Source organism: Gobius niger, assembly GCF_951799975.1.
Source record: "Gobius niger genome assembly, chromosome: 15".
In the NCBI taxonomy this organism is placed as follows: domain Eukaryota; kingdom Metazoa; phylum Chordata; class Actinopteri; order Gobiiformes; family Gobiidae; genus Gobius; species Gobius niger.
The window spans coordinates 4,980,165-5,002,757 of NC_136866.1; the positions used below are offsets into that span (position 1 = coordinate 4,980,165).

At 42.0% G+C, this 22,593-nt stretch overlaps 1 protein-coding gene across 1 annotated transcript in view; it reads right to left on the reverse strand.

Moving 5' to 3' along the window:
• Nucleotides 1–9,414: 9,414 nt before the first annotated feature.
• The window catches only part of ptchd4 (patched domain containing 4), a 37,000-nt gene continuing 23,821 nt past the window's right edge, over nucleotides 9,415–22,593 (reverse strand). The window contains exon 3 of the mRNA XM_079571802.1: nucleotides 9,415–12,643. Within this exon, the coding sequence (XP_079427928.1) occupies nucleotides 10,962–12,643 (1,682 nt within the window). The 3' untranslated portion in view covers nucleotides 9,415–10,961. The remainder of the gene's footprint in view (nucleotides 12,644–22,593) is intronic.

The window sequence follows — 22,593 nt, forward strand, 5'->3', positions numbered from 1 at the left end:
TATCAGCTTAAGGCCTCACTGTGAGCCACGAAGTAAAAGAATGCCCACCTCACATGAGCCTCTCCCATTGAAATAAGTCTATATCTGCCATTATAAGGTTGGAACAGCTGGTGAGACTTTTAGACTAAGAGACAAGAACGCAAAGCAGCTACAGAGGGACTGGATATGGATCTAAACTACATGCGGTTCGGTCAGTTGCCACTAGGGGGAGCGCTCGTTCTTTGTTTCCTTCTTTCCCCCCAGTGTGTAATTGCAGCTGTGGTGGAGTGCATGGCTTAGAGCTCTGAACACATGCTCCTTTACAGATCTCGTATCCCCATTTTCTCCTCGTGAGCACACTGCAGGCTCCGGCTTTAATCTCCGCTGCTTTATATTTCAGATCGGACGGGATTCTTGTGAGTACTGTGGAGAGTCGGCGTCTAGGAGGTCTTCAGTCTGGACCTGCATGAGCTGCTGGAGGTGCAGGCAGATAGCAGCAGATAACATCCAGGGTAGGCATGAATATTTCATAGAGAAGAGAAGAGGAAAGGCAGAGGAGGTAAGGAACAGTGAGAGGAAACAAGGCCACACTGCTTTAGTGTATGAAAATAGGAATTCATAACCCTTTCTGGCCTTGCTGCAGATACAAATTCAGATCAATGGATATGGGGCAACAACAAGGCAGTTGTGGTACATAAACAGCACGGAATTGGACACATATTTTTGCCTCATTGAAAGACAACACACCCCTCTTCATTTTAAACTTGGTGAGGTTTTCAGTAGGCAGCATCAGATGTGGTTACGTAAGCCCATTTCACGCATGTAACTGAGCAGCAACTTGTGTCTGTTTCGACGTCTTGAGTCACAGACGCTGAATAGGAATGTAGAAATCGGTCCAGATGCCACAGACAGTGTGTTGTGTGAGCTTTGCCTCTTCCAATCAGACAAATGGCGAGTGTAAAACGTCCCGTTGGCTTTATTTCATATGAGGTTTTTCTTTTTATAGCTGGACGGGCCATAAATCACAACTCTACGGTAAAACACTGCAGTTCTCCGTGCCGCTAAAACACCAAACATTTGATCCAAACCAGGACTAACAAAATAAATTGAGAAAAAGTTGTATTCAGTAAACACAGAACTTCAACATGTATAGAAAAGTAATTAACTAGACTAGTATAAACATCTCAATTTGAGCATAATAATCCAATGTTTTGTTGTTTTGACTAGTTATGAAGTTCTTGGGCACTTGTCCTGGATTATTTCACTTGTTCTGAGATGTTTCTGACTCGTTTCGATACATTTTGTCCTTATTTCAGGTCATTTTCTTTGCCAATCGGGTAAGAAAATTGTTCTTATCTCATTGGCAATTTTACTTTCTTATTTCAAGCGAGATTTACCCTAGAACTGGTCTGAAATGTCCTCAAACAAGCAAAGTAAACTCGGTCCGATCAGGAAAAGTGTCTAAATGAGTGAAAAACGACAAAAACAAGAAACATTTCCTCAATTCAAGTCATTTAAGCCAATGCTTGATATTGACTTTTTGCACTAGAAAAGAGCATAGTCGTAAGTCATAATCACAAACACGTCTTGCTCAAGGACACAAGAGTTTGCACCAAAGGCTGTGACCACTGTTCAAGTTGGGAGTGAGCGTCCAGTGCGTTCCTCATCCTTTGGCTCGCCGGCTTGTGTTGGCCAGAACTGACCCGAACCTGCTGAGCACACACCGGCGCCGTCCATCTCCCTTTTAAATCACTCCACGCTTTTACACACGGATCCGGCCCAGTGGATTCTTTGTGCTTTAGTTAATTTGCTAAAAGACAGTTTGATGGATGCAATTTGTTGCCGAAGAAAGCTTAGATGCTTTTGTTTTGCTTATTTTTATTTTTTATTTGTCAACTTCATCTCTTTGTTAATTACAGTAAGGGGGCTTAATGGATATTCTCCTCTGCTGCGCTGCTGCTGATTGCAGTTGAATTGTTTTCCTTTCCCCTATGGACCCTGTGATTATGTTGTATCAGAATTAAATGACATGCACGTGATGTATTCCATATCCATGTTTTAATTGCTATGTGGAAAGGGTGTCATCCCATGGCTTAGAAGAAAAACACCATGCTCTTGGTTAACTCTCTTAGTGTCATCAAAATGGCACTGTCAAGGTCGTGGAGCAATGGACCAACGTAAATGTGCAACAGATCGATTACACGTGGTGTTTTTAACTCGTAGACGGCGGTAGTTTTGGAGTGTCCGCCCATTCATTCAAAGGCTGATGGTTCCTTCCTCATGCAGTACTGCTGGAGGGTCCTTAAGCAACACACTTGACCCGCCTCCAGTGTCTGCTAGATGTGATCATTTGGTGAATTCAGATTTTATTAAAGGTGTAAGATGACCATGTGAGATGTGATATCAATCAGACTTGGTAATTTGGCTTAATCTTTATCTAAGAGACAATGTACAGTGACTTCAGGCCTGTGAAAGGTCTGTTTACTGTCTGCATGTGTGGGGAGTGTGTGTGTGGAGGTGGGTCGGGAGGTGTATAGAGGAAGCATGAATAATCCATATGAAACTCACCACAGGATTAAGACAAGGTGGGAGCCCAAAATATCCCGTTTGGCACAAATAGCAGCTGTGAGGCCCAACACGACAGCAGCCAGTCCTCCTGAAAGCCCATCCCAGCAGGAGAGAAAAGTCCCAGGAATGTGTGAGTAAGTATTTCATATCTCTAACATTCTGGCCTGTAAAGATAATAGGAACGGTACACACTTGAATAAACACAAGACTACAAGGTAAAAAGTAAAAGTTGGCCACGTTTTGTGTCCCATTTTAAGCCTTATAATGCATGCTGAGCTGTAGGTGGCACTGTGCAGGTGCACTGTTGTGGTTTCTCCCTGTCATGCTGCTCTACAGGTGAGTCACATGGGCACAATCGTCATGTATTGAAGTCTCTGTTATTATTCACAACTCTTAATTATCAGCAATTTTGGTATTGCGTTAGATTAAGCATTAATAAGCATTAGTGATCATTTTAGGGTTAGGGTAAGGGTTAAGGTTAGGGTTAGGGTAAGGGTTGGCTATGAATAAGCATATTATTAATGGCTTTTTAGTATGTTAACACATAAAAGCATAATAAGCAGTGTGTTAATACTTTACAAGCATATTATAAACACTCATTAATACCTTATTAATACCTTAAGGGACTATACAGAGTATAAAAATGTTAAAATTAAGTATTTTTCTCCCACTACATGTTCCAGCAATGTCCTAATGTGTAGAATGAGCCCAGACATTGGGCGGAACGGTGGCGCTCACGCCTCACAGCTAGAAAGTCCCGGGTTCGATTCCCACCTGGACGGGGCCTTTCTGTGTGGAGTTTGCATGTTCTCCCCGTGTCTGCGTAGGTTTCCTCCGGGTACTCCGGTTTCCCCTACCACTAAAAACATGTACAATAGATTGCCCTTTGGGGCCAGGACTCCCCTGAAAAAGAGATTCTTAATCTCAGTGGGCCTATCCTGGTTAAATAAAGGTCAATAATAAAAATATTCACCACAACTGCCTCTAAAATCTTGCTCTGTCACTCAAAAAGCTGTTATTGTAAGTGCTGTCATGCACAAGCTTAATATAGAAGCTGCAGTTACACGTATGACCTGAGGTGGCAGTAGTGAGTATAAAATTGCCAAATTGCATCTAGCCCCTTTAACAAGCACACCTTATATAAAGCGTTACCGCAATTTCGTAAACTTCAGGGAGTTCATTTGATAATTTGGCAGAGTAAAATTAACTTTTATTAAAGTGATATACAAGTGATGCAGTACTTTGACCAGCCTCTGTACATGTGTGCACGTTTTTGGATGCCCATACCGACTTCAGGAAGCCCAATTTCCATCACGTTTCGGGATGGACCAGGATGAGAGCTCCACACATTTCCCACCACATTTCATCACCTTGTGTCATGTAAAAAGTGCTCTACAAATACAATCGTCGCTCTCCCACTGGGGAAGCCTAAGCGCCTATAGAGGAAAGACCTGCACATTCCGAGAGCCGCAGTTCGTGATGGTGAAATAAAAAGCCACACTCTTGTTGCTCTGTATCCCGTATTTACTCTCAAATGCATTACATCACCTTTCACCTGTTCTCACATACACACACAGTAGTCCCAGACATGTCGCCTTGTCTCTTCACAGTTCAGCATGTTCTTCCTCGTGTTCAGCGCCCTGTCTGAGACACACCGACACGACAGACATTTCTGCAAGGCAAACGCCACTCTGTACATGGGAGCACAGACTAGACAGAACAACACTTCCAAATGGGATACCGCTCAACTCAGTGTTTAGGGTAATTGTCACAGATTCTGCCATTGCCTTAGTTCACCTTATGTGGAGTCCGCCTTAAACCAACACCCAAGTCTTAAGGATACATTCTTGGCTACAGTTGACGTCATGTTTCTTGTGGTAAGTTAATTCCAGTGGAGGATCCAAATTATGGGATCGACATCAACGGTTATTCACATACGTAACTCCAAAGTTAATGCAATTTTGTGAAAATTTCCAAAAACATTGATGTAAAACTGCATCATCTTGTTTTTTTCCAATATGACACACTGTTGGCAGGCTTGTTTCTAGCTGAAAGCTGACTAACCACCTGCACAAACCTACAAGGGAGGCCTGAAAGGGACTGATTTGAGAACTTAAACTTAAACCTAAAATTGAAATTCAAGCATTTATTTTATGACAGATATTTTCATCATTGAAAAATATGAATGAATGTACAAACAAACATTCATGAGGCTCAGCCCTCCTAAGATGTGACTATACATTTTACTGGGAGTGGGTGCGTCTCCTGCTTGTCTCCATGGAGATGTAATAATAATAATAATAATAATAATAATAATAATAATAATAATAATAATAATAATAATAATAATAATAATAATAATAATAATAATAATAATAATAATAATAATACCTTTAATTTGTAAAGCACTTTACATGGAATCTCAAAGTGCTATGTGATGTGATGAAAGGCAGTAGAATATGAGGTTAGTTTCTCATCCAAATCCATTCTTTTATAACCCACTGCAGTTATAGCATTTTCTGTGCTGAGCTAGTCATTAGGAGCATGTTTTGTCTTGCCGCATCAGTATAGTCCAAAATGTTACACAGTGTACCTTTAAATAATCTAATCAACCATTGATGTTGATTATACATTATAGTTTGGTAGCTGTAACGACAACTGGCTTCTTTGCTTGTATACGCTTTTATTTAGGAATTCGATTGTTGGGACTTTAGGGATTTAATGTGAAACCAAAAGGTCTTCATTTTCAGGCCTCACTTCAAGACACTCTGGGTGCCCTTTAAAAGAAGAGTTAATATAAACTAATAATAATAACTTTGATGAATTATTCTGTTCCGAAAGAGGGCGTTTTTGTCGGGAAACAGAAACCCTCTCTGATAAGGCAAGGTGAGGGCAAGGGATGCCGTGAAACTTGTCCTCTATTTTCAGTGGCTACTATATATAACTTTGGGGGGAAAAAAGATGTACCAATAACAAGGTAAAAGCCCTGCCTTAGATGAATAGACATTCAGCCTGCTGCCAAAAAGACCATAAGTCACTGTAAGAGAAAGAGAGACGGCTTGAACACTAAATTATCCTAGTCTAACTTTTTTAAGAGAGTTTTTTGGCTCATTTGACAGGACAGCACAGAGTGAAAGAGGGTGAAGGACTCGAGACTCAAAACCAGAACAGACTAGTGTTCAGCCGTCGCCAGTACACTATAGTCGATGGCTAGTTTTTGAAAGCATTTGCACCGACTCCCGGGCGACAGTGACGGCTTACACTAAAAAACGTAATAGAAATCGTTCTCTCTTGAGCCTCCAAACAGGCATTACAGCACAGGAACCCCCTTTAAGCCAAACAGAGTTACTGAGAGGTATCCCATTTGAGGACAGTATACAGTATAAGGCTCAGACTTTGGCAGAACAAACATTTCAGTGTCATTCATATTAGAAACTGACGATCTAACAGGAAACATGACAACGGAAAAAAGTCAGCAAATACAATGTAAACAAAAAGGTACAGATATACCTCCGACTGCTTTCGAAACGCAAACCCGGAAATAACGTCATGTTCCCCCAAATTTAAAAATAGAAAAGAAGCATACCCTGCCTAAATTGTTCCAAAGGAGCTCGTTGCAGCAGTGTTTAAGTATAATATTTCAAAGTGCTGAACTAGGCGTCATTAAATATCACCGGCGTCGGATGATGTATGGAGGGTGTTTTGTGGCACCGCTGGCTGACATGCAAGATCGATGGGCTCCAATAAAACCGTGATTTGAAGTTGCAGATGAAGATTTTTCAAGAGAGAGGAGTCGCATAATGGTGCTGCCCTTTACTGTGGATGCAACAATCTCATTATGTTCAACTCCACGGACGTTTTGCACTTTGGAACGTCGCGCCGACATTGTGGTGTTGCTCATTTTGAAATCGAAATTATATAGAAAAGATTCCGTTTACTCTGCAAGCTTTTGTATTTAAGTTGTCATAGTACGTAGAGCCATTGAATGAACTTTTGTGGAGTGAAATTCAAAAACTGGTCCGGATTCTACCAGCGTGTATTATATTACTGAGGTTTTAGTTGTGTGGAATAAGTAAACTTGGTTAAACTAAGCGAAGGAGAGTCTCTACTTTAGTCTCTACTCTGGCTTAACCTCTTACCCCCCGGCCTGAACCAGAGCGGCTTTACCCAAATCTGAAAGCTTCTTGTAAAAAGCCTGAAAATAACGACAAAACAAGGATGAAAATACAGCAAAAAAAAGCTAAATAAGAGCAATACAAACACAATGAAAAAGTGAAAAAACGTGTCAAAACTGTGACAAAAAACAACTCAACAGAAGAATCACCATCGGTTTTGTAGGCCTTAGCTTTCAAATGAGGCGTTACTTTGGCCTATAGGCTGTCAGCTCCAGTCGAGACGCTTTTAGATTCGGGTAATGCTGAACTGGAGAAAATGTGGGGTCCAAACTCTTACCCCCCACTTTAACTGAGCCTCATTTCAAAGCTAAGAATGTTTTTTGTCACATTTTTGAAGCGTTTAAGTCACTACTTTTTTTGTAGTTCTTTGTCCTGTTCTCGTTGTTCATTGTTGCTGTTCATCACTTTTTTTAGTTGCTTCTTTTGACACTTTAGTTGGGCTTTCGTCACGTTCTTGTCGCTCTTTTGTGGTATTTTTGTTGCTTTTTCACCTGTTTTCGTTGCTGTTTTGACACTTTTTTCAAGAAGCTTTAAAGGTCCTATATCATGCGACTTCGAAGAGAGGAAGTGACCGACGCGTCCCCTGAACGTCTAAACAGATCTCATGTTTGCACCAAAAGCTGTGAAGAAGGAGCTCTTTCTAACCTACTCTGGACACGCCTGTTCTTTTTTCTTGCCTAACGCTAAGGTCAAGGCGAAAATGTTGAAAAAATTGGGTTTGGGAGGACAGGACTTTATTTAACCTTCCTAAAGAAGAGGCAACTCGCCAGAAGTTGGAATTTCTCTTCGGGATTCAGCGACTATCACCAATATAGTGTTTTTCTGTGACTGTGTCTCTGATGGATGTTTGGTGAACCTTGACCAGAACCAAAGTGGATTAACTTTTATAACCGGCGATGATGGAGAGGCCAGGACAGAGCGGTGTTGAGTCAAAACGCGTGTTAGCTTGTGTGTGTTAGCCATTTATGAAGCTGTGTTGCACATGTCAACTCCTTATAACTGCATTGTGAAGTAACCTCCCTTTTTGCTGTTATGTTTATATTTCTACATCTGCAAAGTTGCGTCGGCTGTATCAACTTGGGGAGAGGGGGCGGAGTTAACTGAATCCAAGCGTCTTGTCTTCCGGGTTTGAAAAATACCTCCAGAGAATTCTGATATTTATCACAAAAAGGAGTACTCCATAGTCGTAGAGGTACAATATAAAGACCTATACTTTACTTTACTGGAATGGCTAAAGTAGCATGATGCAGATCCTTTAACATTTGGGTAAAGCCAAACTGGCTTTCATTACTAGTCGTACTGTTTACTTTTTAAAAATTGTGTTATTTTTGCTTTTCCGGCCCATTTTTGTCGCTCTTTCGTCACTTTTTTGTTCCGTTTTCAAATCCTTGTTTTCGTTGCTGTTTTGACCCTTTTTTCAAGAAGCTTAAACATTTGGGTAAAGCCAAACTGTATTCCAAAATGTGTTTGGATAGTACTTTAGGAATGAAAAAACACTCAGCACTTTTATTTATTTTTTTGAATGAATTTCTTTTTCCTTAAACCTGGAACGCTTCTGAAGCCTTCAGTTTCATTACTTAACAATCTCTGATGACAATTTAGAACAGACTGATCACTGTTATTACGAAGTTTTATCTCTTTAAATTGCACCGCACAAATTGAGCCATAAAAAAATAAAAATCCTGAACAGAAAAGCCGACCGTCAGTAACATCCAGTTGCTGGGACGCTTTATATAGAATTCATTTTCCTCAAGTGCAGTTACATAAAAGGTGCAGTTAATGAATCATTTTAATGAAATAAATAATACATAATCAGATTTTCTTAATAAAAGATCCTCATGTAAAAAGGAAAGAAATACTGAAGGCATTCTTTGAAAATCAACCTCACACAGACAAAGCAGATGTGCCGCACTTTTAGAAAAGCGATTTTATAAACAGACATTTAATCCGTCGTGTGGAAATAAGAGCTAGTACAGGTAACATTCCACTGTTTATTACTGGCCTACTGTGATCGACTTTTTCCCTCAGTTTTATCTTTTTTAATAAAATTCTTCCATTAAAAATGTTTCTATAGCATATTTTCTTATAAAATATAGAAAAGAGAAATTTACATATATTTTACAGATGAGTATCCTCTGCATTTAGTTGAACAGGTGTGAGTCGTTTCCAGCTTACACCACAAATGATGTTACAGAAGATGCATCAAACAACAAACTTAAGGTCGTGTAGCAAATGGGAGAAGTTCACAGACTTCGTACCAAAAGAAATACATGCATACATACATTACAGTGCCATGCAAACAGTCCAATTTTGGGAAGTCAATCTTCTAAGATCTGATTCAGCTATTTTTCCACTTTCATGTCATGCCTTCTACCTATACAAAGTTATCATGGCTTCAGTGTCACGCGACAGCCACTGCAGATGCTACAACAGTAAATAGCTTTCCGAAAGTTTCTAACAGGGCAATGTGGAGTTTATCACTGAACATTCAACACTTTGTCTTCACACGAAAACCAAGAAATGAGTGACACATTCTGCCACTGAACATCATCCCCCAGAAAAGTCTTTAATGGGTTTTCTTTTTTTTTTTTTTTCTTCGACCGGGGTGGACCGCTAATATGAGCTACATGTGCATGCAGCAGCCAGTGTGGAATGACTTCGCCCCCGCCCTGACCTCGGCTCTGTGGGGAGATTTGTATCTGGGCTTGGCAGTTGCATTGTTTTTTGAATACATATTGCTTCATGTACGACACGCTTGCTCTAAAAGCTACATGTTTTGGGGAAATCCTTCACAGCCATATTGAAACTTGATTACAGAATTTAAGCTTGAGCCCACATTGCCTTAACAGGAAGGTTGCTGTTTTATCTATAATGTTTGAGTTTCCTTCAGATTAGTTTAAACCTTCACAGTGTTGAGTTCGTTTTTTGGTACAGGCCCGGATCTACATGTGTTTGTTTAAATGTTTAACTGCATCACAATGTTACTTTAATGATGAGAATCTCTCGTTGCAACTCGGATCCACCCTCAGTCCGTTTGTTCTTGAGCCTGTACTGCTTTAGTAACTGACTGCTTTCCTTTTCGTATTCGCCGACGACATTCAGCACAGATTAAGTGTGTTTTTTTCACAATGTAAGGAAACAAAAGTCTGTTAAGTGTCACAAGCCCCACTATAGAAACCATGATCAAAGCCACACATACTCCACATCTGTTCTCGAGTTAATGGTGTATCGTGAGTGTAATGTCGAAACAGAAAGATGGGGCAGATACTCACTTGCTGTCTGCTCTAACCAACCATTTACAAATCATAGACTAAGTTATTCAGTGATTTCTAATTAGTAAAAAAAAAGTATATTTTGTTGGCGACGAAGACAAAGTAAGGGATCAGTTGAAGCTCGAGTGTATCGCATGGGAACTCGCAGATATCAGTGCTATGACTGTCATTCTCTCATTCTCTATCTCTCTTATTCATAACCCACTCAAGTGTTCTTTGAAACTGTCTTTTGGTTTGACTGTTCTGGTGCAAAGTCACGCTGCAGACTCATCCACCGTACGTGGCAGCCGACTGCAGTTCTGTTACCATCGCTCTGCATCTCACACAACCTCTCCCCTCTCATATAAACAGTTAAATTCACACGATGCAATGTGCAAGAATTCTTCAAAATGGACACAGTGTATGCCATCTGCCCTGTCTGGGGGAATAGACATTTGATGCTGAGGAAAAAGCATGCGGTGCGCTTTAAGTGCCCAGTATCTCTCTTCCCACGTGTTTTTGGTGTATTTCTATTTTATGTTGTATGTTGCAATAAAGTGTGAGATGAAAAGGTTTGCACAGTTTTTTTTAAATAAGCTAATCACTTTTATTACTGAGCATCCTTGGCTTTAGTGACTGCTGTGTTTCTTACTTTATGTGTGTTTTTTACGTCTAAGATTGAACAATTTATAATGGTTGACTTAATTTGTTTCTTTTATCCAGAGTTCTGGGTTATACCAGCTGGAGGACATAGCATCAAAACTATGAGCATGTCGCTAATTGTGATAATGAGATACACTGTCCAGGTAGAAGCACTGTGACTGACCGCTTAGACTACGCACTACTCGGGCCGGCTCAGCTGCTACTGTTTGGGATAGAAGACGTCCTCTACTGGACACCTCCGACTTCCCTGCTCAGAGACACCTTGTCTCCGGAGAGCACCTCTTTGCCATCAACACATGAATACCTCCTGATACTCACTGCTGACTCAGACATTAGTCACATGATCAGGATTGTCCCTGATTTCAATGCACTCGATCTCCTCTCGCTCTCTCTCGCGCTCCCGTTCCCGCTCCCTCTCCCGCTCCCGCTCTTTCCGCTTCGCTCGTTTCTTCTTCTTGTGTCTCTTTTTGGACGGCGGGAAGAAGGTGAGGAAGACGGGGAGGATGACAAAGCAGTGTAGCACGGTGCACCCGGCCGTCAGCAGGGAGCACTTGAACAGTGTGTAGGTCAGATTGGAAGGCACAAACACTAGGGGCATAATCCCAATCACAAAACAGGAAGTGTTCTGCAAGATGGCCGCCCCGTGCTCCTCTAGTGCCAGCTTAATGCACTGCGTCCTGGTGTGCTCTGTAGCTAGTACAAAAGTGTACAGATGGGGTGCACAGTGATCCATGGCAAAGTTGAGGGTATAAATAAGGCACAGGATTGAGATGCTGTCCATGCCAACATTCCAGAGGGTCATCAGGCCCAGCACCCCCAGCTCCACAGAGGTGACGGTCAGGATGAGCCAGAAGTTCCCCAGAGGGTTGATGACAAGGAAGAAGGTGAGGATGAGGATGGTGAGCACGCTGAAGCCTGAGGTCAGGATGGGCGAGATGACTGAGGAGCTATAGCGATCCATGAAAACAAAGGTGGGGTTGAAGGCAATGAACTTGATGCTATTGATCAGCATCAGCGGACGGAGCTTCTCCAGCAGCTCCACCACCTCCTCGCGCTTCTTTTCCGTGGTCCGCGCCACTAGGTACATGCGCGAGGCAATAATGTCGTACTCGTCGGTGTCGCGGTTCTTGGAGAAGATTATGTCCTCGGTGAAGTGCTGGTACTCCGGGCTGCGGAGGAACGAGCCGCGCAGGATGCTGATGAAGTCGCTTTTGGTCGACGCGCTCACGTTCACCACGCGCAGATAATGGAAAAAGTTGTCCATCCAGGAAATTTTGTTGAATCCATGACTCAGAGTTTTCAGATGCTCTTGCACAGTAGAGTTCCAGTATTCAATGGGTTCATAAATGTAAAATCCAATCACGGGACTGTAGTTGCTGAAGTACTTCTGCTGGGTCAGTGCGTACGAAACACTCGGAGAGTTGCTAGCAAGCAAGTTTACAATGTTCGATCCGTCGCTGATTTGTAAACATCCCATGAACGAAAAAGAAGCATAGATGAGATACAGAATCACTACAAATGGTTTGACATAAGTGTTGGTAATCCACTCTGTGTAGTGTTCACGAAGGAAGTGCTGGATAAAGTGGTTCTGGTAGGGTAAACTGTCATGGTGCGTGGACAAGTCATGCCCGTCGCTCATCATTGTCTTAAACCAGGTGGGCTGGCGGTCCAAATACTCCACTGAGGGGATCTTGCAGCAGAACACGCTGTGGTAGCGATTCTGCTCGAGCTGTCCGGCGAAAACCAGGCAAGATCCATAAAAAGAGAAAACATAAAAGTAGTTCACCAGGATTGCAACGCACATGCTCTGGCAAAAGATCTTCACCGATTCGATGTTGGTGAAGGGGCTGGCTCCCATGCCGAAGGTGATGATGTAGAGGGAGCTGGTCATAGTGTAGCACACCATCACGTCTGCAAATGCGTCTGCCACTCGCTCCTTAAACGGCAGGTTCTCCCGGGTCCTCCTCCAGCCCGCCAGCAGCTCGAACACTCCTTTGGTTCCATGACCTGGAAGAGAAAAGACAATATATAGGTTCCATTCATACACACATATATATAAACTACCTAAAACATATAACTTTTCTTCATCTGTTGTGTTTATGTCTGAGTAAAAACACAAAATGCTCTCAACAATGATGCTTGGAAGGAATGACTTTCATGGACATAATATTTACATAGATGCTATTTAAATAAACACAAGCAAAGGATGTATGTACTTGTTGGAAGCCTTGTACATATGCAATGGAGGTGTGTTTGTACTGGACCCATGTCATTGCAATAACCTCTCAAATATTGCTAGAACATCACACACACACGGAAATAGGTTGTTAATGTTGAGTGACAACAACAATAGACATAGCATAAACCCCTGTGGAACACCCATGTCCAAAAGTCTAAGTATACATATGCCTGTGTACCATGACATGAGCATGTTATTTCATGTAATTTCATTTGAGAAGCTAAACACTGCTTTGGAAGAATAAACAACTTGAAGCTAAAAAACAGACATCGGGTTGGTATTTCCCAAGGATGCAAATAATATCACATTTATGAGAAAAACAAATCTGCTCTATGCATCCAGCTTCTTTGCAGAATGCATTGCATCTCCTTGATCATTTAAACATGACAGAGTGTGATTAGGCTGCAGCGGAGTCGCCTCTGCTCTAATTGAGTTACATCCTGTGATGTCTTCATATTCCTCTGTGCACCAGTAAACAGCAGCCGTCTGCAGCCACCTCATTCATATATTCTTCTAGATTTTCACCAACCAAGATACAGAGCTGAATAAAAAGTATTGAAAAGCGCCGACTCTACAGTGCTACTTCTCCCACACAACAACATCCAGCCACCCACTCACTGTGCATTTGTGAAATACCAGCATGGATCTGCTCATGACTGCATGGGGATGCGTTATGAATAGCTAAACATCCGAATCATCATAATTTCCCTACAGAATATCAATATTTCAGTACAGAAGACAGCAGTCGTCTAAATGTGTGCTCAAGCAGATATGAAGTGCTGTTGCGAGGAGTAGCTGAAGTGAGCAAATTGTTGCCTGGTGTACTGTTTCTTGGTTATCATTTATTCATTTAAAAAAATAATCTGTGGCCTGTAGACTTCATTGGACTGGAGAGCTTTGCATGAAAGAGTGAACACTGCAAAAAGTAATTAACTAGATCAGTATAAACATCTCCATTTGAGCACTATAATCCAAAGTTTAGCTGTTTTGACTGGTTAAGAAGTTTTGGGGCATTTGTCCTAGATTATTTCACTTGTTCTGAGATGTTTCTGACTCATTTCAGTACATTTCATCCTTATTTCAGGTCATTTTCTTTGCCAATGGGGAAAGAAAATTGGTCTTATCTCATTGGCAATTTTACTTTCTTATTTCAAGCGAGATTTACCCTTAGAACTGGTCTGAAATGTCCTCAAACAAGCAAAGTAAACTTGGTCCGATCAGGAAAAGTGTCTAAATGAGTGAAAACCGCTCAAAACAAGATACATTTCCTCAATTCAAGTCATTTAAGCCAATGCTTGATATTCACTTTTTGCAGTGAAGAGAGTGCTGTCTGAGTTGGAAGTCGAACTCAAGACATCTATCAATGCATAAGGCCAAAAAACAAGCTAGATCGCTGTTTCAAATGACTGAATTCTTTGTTACTGTTGAAAATATTTTGCTAATTATACACAAAGGTATCTGGAACTGCAGCAGTAAAAGTCGTTGTTCATTTTGCTTTGGATATTTCTAGATTATACCACAAAATCAATGGAAGAAGGCTGGTTTGTTTCCACAATAGACACAGGGTGTGGCAATAGCACATCACAACACATCGTAGCCATATTATTCTTTTCCTGCTAAATGCTCTGCAGCACTTTTAGCTTTGTTAGACCCATGTCAAATGCAAGTTTCCGAAGAAGGTTGCACGGCGCAGTCCTCTTTTCACGTCCAAGGCGGATCGGTTCCTGTGACAGCATTATAAATTTCTTGTTTGACAAAGGGAAAAAGTTAATTAAGTCGAAAGGATTACGCCTATGTAATGAGCCGGCCTGCTGGCGCTTCCTGCTTTTAGTTTTATTAAGCTGTGCCGCAAGTCAATTAGTTACTGTCAGATGGTTTAGCGTAAAGGCCGAGAAGACACGTTCCACCGTTACTGCAGTGGCCATGCATGTTCTTCACCGCTGAGCGAAGGCTATGATGCAGCCTGTCATTCGGTGGACACAATGGGAAAGATCAGCGTCACATGGAGGAGCATGATAACAACGGGCCATGTGGCGAGTTCTCTGTTCCATATCAACACATAATCAGCACTTCACTTTTACAGCACAGTAATAGCATGGTAATAGGAAACATCATTTAACTAATGTGGTAATTTCCTGGAAACAAAACACAATTTATTTTGTAATATGATTAGGTCATTAAACCCCTTACATTAATGCCTAACCCAGCTTGTACATGTACTTGGTAATAATATGGAAAAAGAGCTGCTAAATGCATGAACTCCCCCAATCACTGCTACAGTTTCCATCCTTTTAGAATGTTTTTTTTACAGTGTTGTAAAATAAAGTGCAACCAAAAATCCCTTTGAATGTTTGTTCTCATATATTCATCAACATTTAACAGATCAGTACAACAGGACTGAAATGAGCAAGTGTCTTATCCATCCACACAGCAGCATAACATTCATTAATTTCACCAACTGTCTGCTCTAATCTATGAAGTCTATGAAGATATTCTGCATGACCAAGCAGTGTTAATTTCGTCGACTAAAATATTTAGTCTTAATTTTAGTCAAAGTGTTATTTTTGACAACTAAAATTGGACTAAAACTAAATTAAAAGTTTTTCATGAGACTAAAACTATGACTAATATTTTAGTCGACTAAAATAAGACTAAATAAAAATAAAAAGGAGAGACTAAAATCATCCAAGCTTCTATTGACCGTCTGACAAAGCCTCAGATCATTTAAATTCACTGTTAAAAGGATCAGCTCTGAGCTTTGTTCATGTGGAGCATCTCCATGAAGTCGAGGAACTTGATTAAATATGATTATTCACCTTATTCAGGACGTTCGCGTGGGCGCCGCCATGAATTGTGCCCGCCCTTTTTCTCCTATGTGTTAACATGGGGCCGGAGAAGTCCACATAAAATCAGTCACTACACGAAAACAAAGCCGTTTTTAGGCCGCGCAGAGAAACGCTGCAGTGTCGACATGTTGGTGCAAATGAACATCGGACATTTTACACAAATCAATCGACTAAACATCAGATTTGAGCGGAGAATATTTTCCCTCGTTCTCCGTTAAAATGAACGGGCTTCGCGCTCGACCGGAAGTGTCTGGAAAACGAGGTGCCGAGACAACGCAAAAAGTGGCAAAAGTGGGCGGGGCAGAATAAGGTGAATAATGAATATTATAAATGCAAAGTCGAGTAAATTAGTCTTAAATTTAGTCGACTAAATTGACATGCAATTTTTGTCGACTAAAACTAGACCAAAATTGAAAAGTTTTTTTTGACTAAATCTCGACTAAAATTAAATGACATTTTAGTCAAAAGACTAAGACTAAAACTAAATTAAAATATGTTGTCAAAATTAACACTGTGACCAAGAAAAAAAACAATTACAAAGCTGCTTGTGAAGGTATGCTAACGATGCTAGCTGGTCGGCAGGCTGTGAAAAAGTCACTACTTGCTAAATGCGTCATGCTGTAAAATATAACATATGCGTGTTTCAGAAGTCTGTCTTGTCTCTCTGCTGCGAAATAGCTGACGGCTCACTCTGGCCCAAGGATGAAGTTGGCTCGAAAAAGCCTCTCTCTAAAGGCCTTTTTGTGTAAAGCCAACTATTCAGACAAACCGAGTTGATTTCTCCACTACCCCGAGTCCGACCAATGCCTTGTGGTTATTCAAGATGTTATGAACTTCTATACCCTTCACCTAGAAGATTTAACTTTTATCATTCTGTATCAATCACAATGTATTAAAGGTATACAGGAGGATTTTCCCGAATTTTAGGAAAGAAAAAAAAATGCGCATGCGCAACGCTCTACCTGCCTCCGAGGAGGAAGAATCTCCCAAACACACTCTGGTCTTGTTTCGCTCTTCTGAAGCCTTTCTCTTCTTCTCATACACTTCGAAGACACTTTTTCTCTTGCGACCCTCTGCCATTTTCAAACGACTCGGTGCGTTCTGCGAGCAGCAATGAATGGCTAACAGCATAACTGACATAGGCTTGAAAGTGTGCAGAAATTAACATGGGGCGAGCACGACAGTCTTATGTAGGCATATCACCAGAATGATTGACAATTAGGAGGACCAATCGTCTTGATGATCCACCCGGAAATAGAACATCCTCCGCTATACCTTTAATCTGTGAATGCACTGGTTTTATTTGACACACACTTGAGTAAACTGGTCGGTGTGAAACAGGACGAGCACTGCATGTTCACACCTCTGCGTCTTCCTGTAGTGTTGTGTGAAATCTCCAGAAGATCCCATTTACAGCAACCGCCTGCTCCACCAATCTCACACTCAACTCTGACTTTAAAAGTAATTCAGCTCTTGTTCAGCTTTGGCATTACTGTAATGTTTTGGTCTCTGAATGTTCACTTTCAGCATCAAGAATAAAAAAATGCTGCTAATATTCTGTTGCTTTCGCACTTGCAAAATGGGTTTCACATCATTAACTTGATTCGTAAAGTCCTCTGTTAATATCGTTCAACTAGTTTAAAAAAGCCAAAATGCCAATGTTGTGCAGCCAAACTTGAGTGAAAAGATTTCTGATGAATGAAGGCCAGACTAAAAGAACCAGTTTCATGGACAAACTGTTTGGTACATTTCAAACAACAATGAGAACATTTTCCTCATGATTTAAGTTATTTAGAAGGCCTTTTACATAACACAAATCCTCTCTCTCTTCATTCCTCTCTCCGCATGTCTGTTCTCTTCAGCTGCCATGCAAAGACGCTCATGTGTTCAGGGAAACAAAGTGAAGGTTCATGGCAAGTCTTAATGGCTGCCGTTATTGTAGGATCTAAACTCTAGTGATGTGACTTTCATGACCAAATCAGATCTTTTGAAGATAATGGATCTCATCTGTGAAAGAGCAAGGTCTTTTTCATTCTGTTTTTCTTTTTTTATATACAATTTTACCTGATCTACCCGGATGGACACATCAAACAGCATAATGGCAGGCATCACGGGTCAAAGCATTTTGAAACAAAAAAATAAGTAAATAAATGAAAAGTGTAAATATACCGTTATATATCAAGATCACTGTAACATCTATAATATATTTTTTGCACTGCCAACATTGATATTTTGATACATTTTTGCTTCCGTTTTAACTTTTGTATTCATTAACATTATCAACACCAAGTGATATAGTAGGCGAGTTTGATTGAAGCATAAACAGCTCGGCCATTTTTCCCTCGAGCACCTTCATTGGGTGCTCAAAGGTTCGTGGGAGTTTGCCCAACCAGTCCACATGTGCTTTGTGGATCTGGAGAAAGTGTTCGACCGTGTCCCTCATGGTGCCCTGTGGGGGAGCTCCTGGAGTATTGGGCCCGGGGCCCTAAGTACGTCAGACCTGTCCCCAGTGTGTGTTGGCTGCCCTTTGTCACCGGTTCTGTTCATTACCTTCGCTGACTGAATCTCAGGGCGCAGCCAGGGACTGGAGGGTGTCTGGTTAGGGAGCCCTCGGATATCATCGCTGCTCTTTGCAGATGAAGTTGTTCTGTTGGCTTCATCACATCAGGACCTTCAGCGTGCACTGGGGCGGTTTGCAGGTCGGTGGAGAGTCCTTGCCTCAAGTGGAGGAGTTCAAGTATCTCAGGGTCGTGTTCACGAGTGAGGAATGGATGGAGTGTGAGATCGATAGATGGATCGGTGCAGCGTTGGCAGTGACGCGGTCGCTGTATCGGACTGTTGTGGTGTCGAGGGAGCTGAGTCAGGGGGCAAAGCTCCCACCCTCACCTATGGTCATGAGATCTGGGTAATGACAAGGCAAGGACACGATCGTGGATACAGGAGGCCGAAATGGGCGCACCCTTCGAGATATCGGGTGGGGAGCTCAGTCCCACGGGAGGAGCTCGGAGTAGATCCGCTGCTCCTTCACGTCGAGAGGAGCCAGCTGAGGTGGCTCGGGCCCTCGGGAGGTGTTCCAGGCAAGTCATATTGGGAGGACTCGTGGAAAACCCAGGACACGCTGGAGGGACTATGTCTCTGTGGCCCGGTGTCGCCCCAGGGTCGTCACACACACCTGAAGTCGGTATGCATTGGGTCAGGAAGTCTGAGAAATCTGCTCAGAGTGCTGCCTCCGTGACCCGGCCCCGGATCAAGAGGAAGAAAATGGATGGATGGCTATAGGGATTTACAACACCAATTTCTCAGCAAACAACAATTTACCACTGCAAAAAGGAGGTGTGTTCCATTTAGCTGCCATTTTAGTTACAGTTTATATAGAAATACCATGGTTAGCAGCACTGTGCTAGCTAGCAGTGTGAGTAGTTATAGACATGACTGGGAGTCTGCAGGGAAGACCAGGCTCCAGTTTTGTGATTTTGTGCCTCCCACGCTCCACCCACGCAAACCACCGGCGGCAGCATCCACATAGACATGGAAGACTACGCTGTTTACTGCACAACTCTGCAGGTGAAAATGCACAGTTTAGTGCTTCCTTGGGTGGCTTACTGTTTTAATTTAACCAGTCAAACCTCTCTTCGCAATTTGTGCAGAATTTGCGGAAAAAAACATACCCCAATACTTGAAGCATCTGTTTCATATAATGGTATAAAATGTCATCTTTTTGTAACGAAACTGTTTACTGGAACATGTTTAATTCTTAGCAAAGTTAATGAAGGACATATAAGCTATATACTGTACAGTTCCTAGCGTGAATTGCTGTAAAGCTGCTTAGTTTATAGAATACATGAATAAAAGAAACAAGGCTCATTTTGGGAACCTCTGCATTAATGCTTCAAGTAACTTTTGAAATAAAGTCTATATAAGGAACAGATTTACTGTAAGGAGTGGGAGACTGGTCAGGTAGTTATGGGAAATGACATATGATAGAACAGCGAGTACATTGTTTACTATTAGATTACGATATGCTCGCACATCGATGGCGCCGTGATGAACTCACACAGATCACAGAACAGGTTTGGTGATGGATTATGAACTTACAATGTTCCACCTTTGGGTACAGGAAATACAGATTGGACCGCTTCAGAAGTGGAAGAGGAAATTACCAAAGTGAGCAGGATGTCTCTATACTACTTTCCAATATTGTGTCCCGTACTTAAGGACTTTACGGACCCTGTGAGCGAGGATTGTGCCGGTGAACAGAGAAGATGAGAAGCTATAGCTCAGAACAAAGTCCCAGATGTGGTGCAGGTCTAAATGGATTGTATGAGAGTTGTTTGTCACCGCTGTCCCAATCGGCTATTTTAGACCCGAGGCAGGGGGTGGGGCAGGGACATTACCGCCCCGGGTGAACATCCGGCAAGCAACGCCGATATAACACGAACTCACACACTATCCTCCCCAGTCAGCACCAAAAAAAAGAAAAAAGAAAAAAACGCAGTCATTAAATTTAATTACAGCTCTAAAATTTCCAGGAGGAGCCCGGGCCGCTTCAGGACATTGATCCAGCGTGCTCTGAGATGACAGAGAACGACAGCAGTTTGTCTCACCGCATGGAAGAGGAGGCAATGCGTACTGCTCTAACAGGTCCCGAATAAAAACACAGGCAAGAGGCAGCGCTTAAGGGAATAGGCCACCGTTTTTACATACTGAGATATGTTCTTACCTTAGCTTTGACGAGTTCTTTAGGACCTGTCTGATCTTCACCCGTGCCTTCAGTCACGTAAACACAGCGCAGACGGCGTTAGCATTTAGCCTCTCCCTCTCTCCACTATAGCTCCAAAACAGGTCAAGATAGAAGCTACCAAGCTCTTCCACGTTTTCCCTATTTAAATATGGTTACGTGAAGTGTTGCACTACAAAGTATAATTACACAAAATTAAACAATGTGGATTTTCTAAGCAGATAAAAGGGGGACTATATTGTAAGGCGAGTAATTTGGCATCCGCACAGTAAAGTGAAGATTACTGCGCAGTAAAGTGAAGATTACTGCGCGGATTTCGAACTACTCCTGGTATTATTACGCCTTACAATAGAGCTATAGAGGAGAGAGGGAGAGGCTAAATGCTAACGCCGTCTGCGCTGTGTTTACGTGATTGAAGGCACGGGGGAAGCTAAAAGCTCAAAGCTAAGGCAAGAACATATCACAGTATGTAAAAAACGGTGGCCTATTCCTTTAAGGTACACCAAAGGGAAAAATGAAGAAAGACACAGAAACACAGGTGTCTCATTAAGTTACAAAACAATGAAGGATCCAGGCCGGTGCGTCTCTGTCCCAAACACATAGAATGATTGTGTCAAATCTGTGTCAACTACCAGTGTGAGCGCATGTTACTTTGTATTCAGGATTTTTCCAGGTCAGAGAGGCTGTCATGACTCATGTTCTCCCTGGACTCCGCATTTCCATTACTTAATAAAACCACTGGGGATGTTGCTCCTCGTGATACGGTATCAGCACTTCACAGACGAGCGCAACGTAAGCCCGAAAAATGTAAAACAGAAGATGATATGCATTTGAATATTTATTGAAAACAAGCGCATTGACCTGCGTTCTATTGTCGGAGCTGCAATGAAGATCCATGACTCTGTGAAATAGCCGACGTTAGTCATAAAATCTTTTGCCGTAATTGGTACTTTTTCATTGCTTTATTAAAAATACATGGGAGCGCTGCTGTTCTGCTATATTTAGAGGTGCAGAGACAGGGCCAAGAACCACTTCCTGCTAAATGTCTCATTAAAAATGAATTAGGCGCTGGTACCTGTAGGTCGACCACTTGGTGCCGGTCAATATTCAGGAGGTCACACATAATGAAGAGTGTCAGCGACTGGGCTGGATCACTGTCACTGTCCGATCACCTCTGTCACACCGGACCGGGCAATGTTTTCCACTATCAACAGGCTAATGTCGAATTGCAAATAATGGGGAACTAGATAAGAGACGCTGCAGTTTTGTTTAGCCCTGCAGGGAAATCTGTTCACCGCTTTTGACCAATCCTTCAATCTGTGCCTCAGGGCTATCAGTCAGGAGCCATGGGTGGCGTCGCGCAGCGCTCCCTGGAGAACCTGTCCCAGATCGTGAGCTCGGATCTTGGGCAGGACCTACAGTAGACACAGGGACAATACAAGACACTATTTTGTGCTTTATAAAACAAGCTTTCAGTTGCCTTTCAGAATAACACAAAAAGTGAAGTAAAGATAATTGATTATAGGAAGCAGTATGTGATTTTGTTTACCTTAATACATCCTTTTCATAGTCCCTCTGGGGGTAATACAAGCTAATGGGATGATTGAGGGGTCTTTCATCTCCCCCTGGTGTCTCTGGCCAGAATACCACATTCCGTCCCCCGGGTCGGAGGCTCAATACACACTAATGAAATCACAAAGAAGAAGCTAACAGGCTAACGGGCAAAGCTAACTGCGGGATAGCGCCACTTAAACAGTATTTACAGCCAAGTTTGAGTGAAATAAATTATCTCCATTGTGTAACTGGATGTACAATATCCCTCTCTCTCTTTGTTTTTTTCTGTCAGCGTAGTATTTACTCTCACGGACAATTAATGAGTGAAAAAACGTAACATGCTACGACACCTGCAGTGGCACTTATGGCGTCTTGGGGCATGAGTTGCTTAATACTGCTTTAAATCTCATTACAAAGTATGTCGTAAAATTCAGATTTACTCAAAACAACGGATAATAGAGCCCTTAAACTGTGGGTCTAAACTTGATGCTTGACACCAAACTGTGGGTCCTAATTTTGGATAAACAAAAGGCAAAGCAGCACAGGCACAGCCTCAGTGGTTGAGCGGTTAAAGACTGGC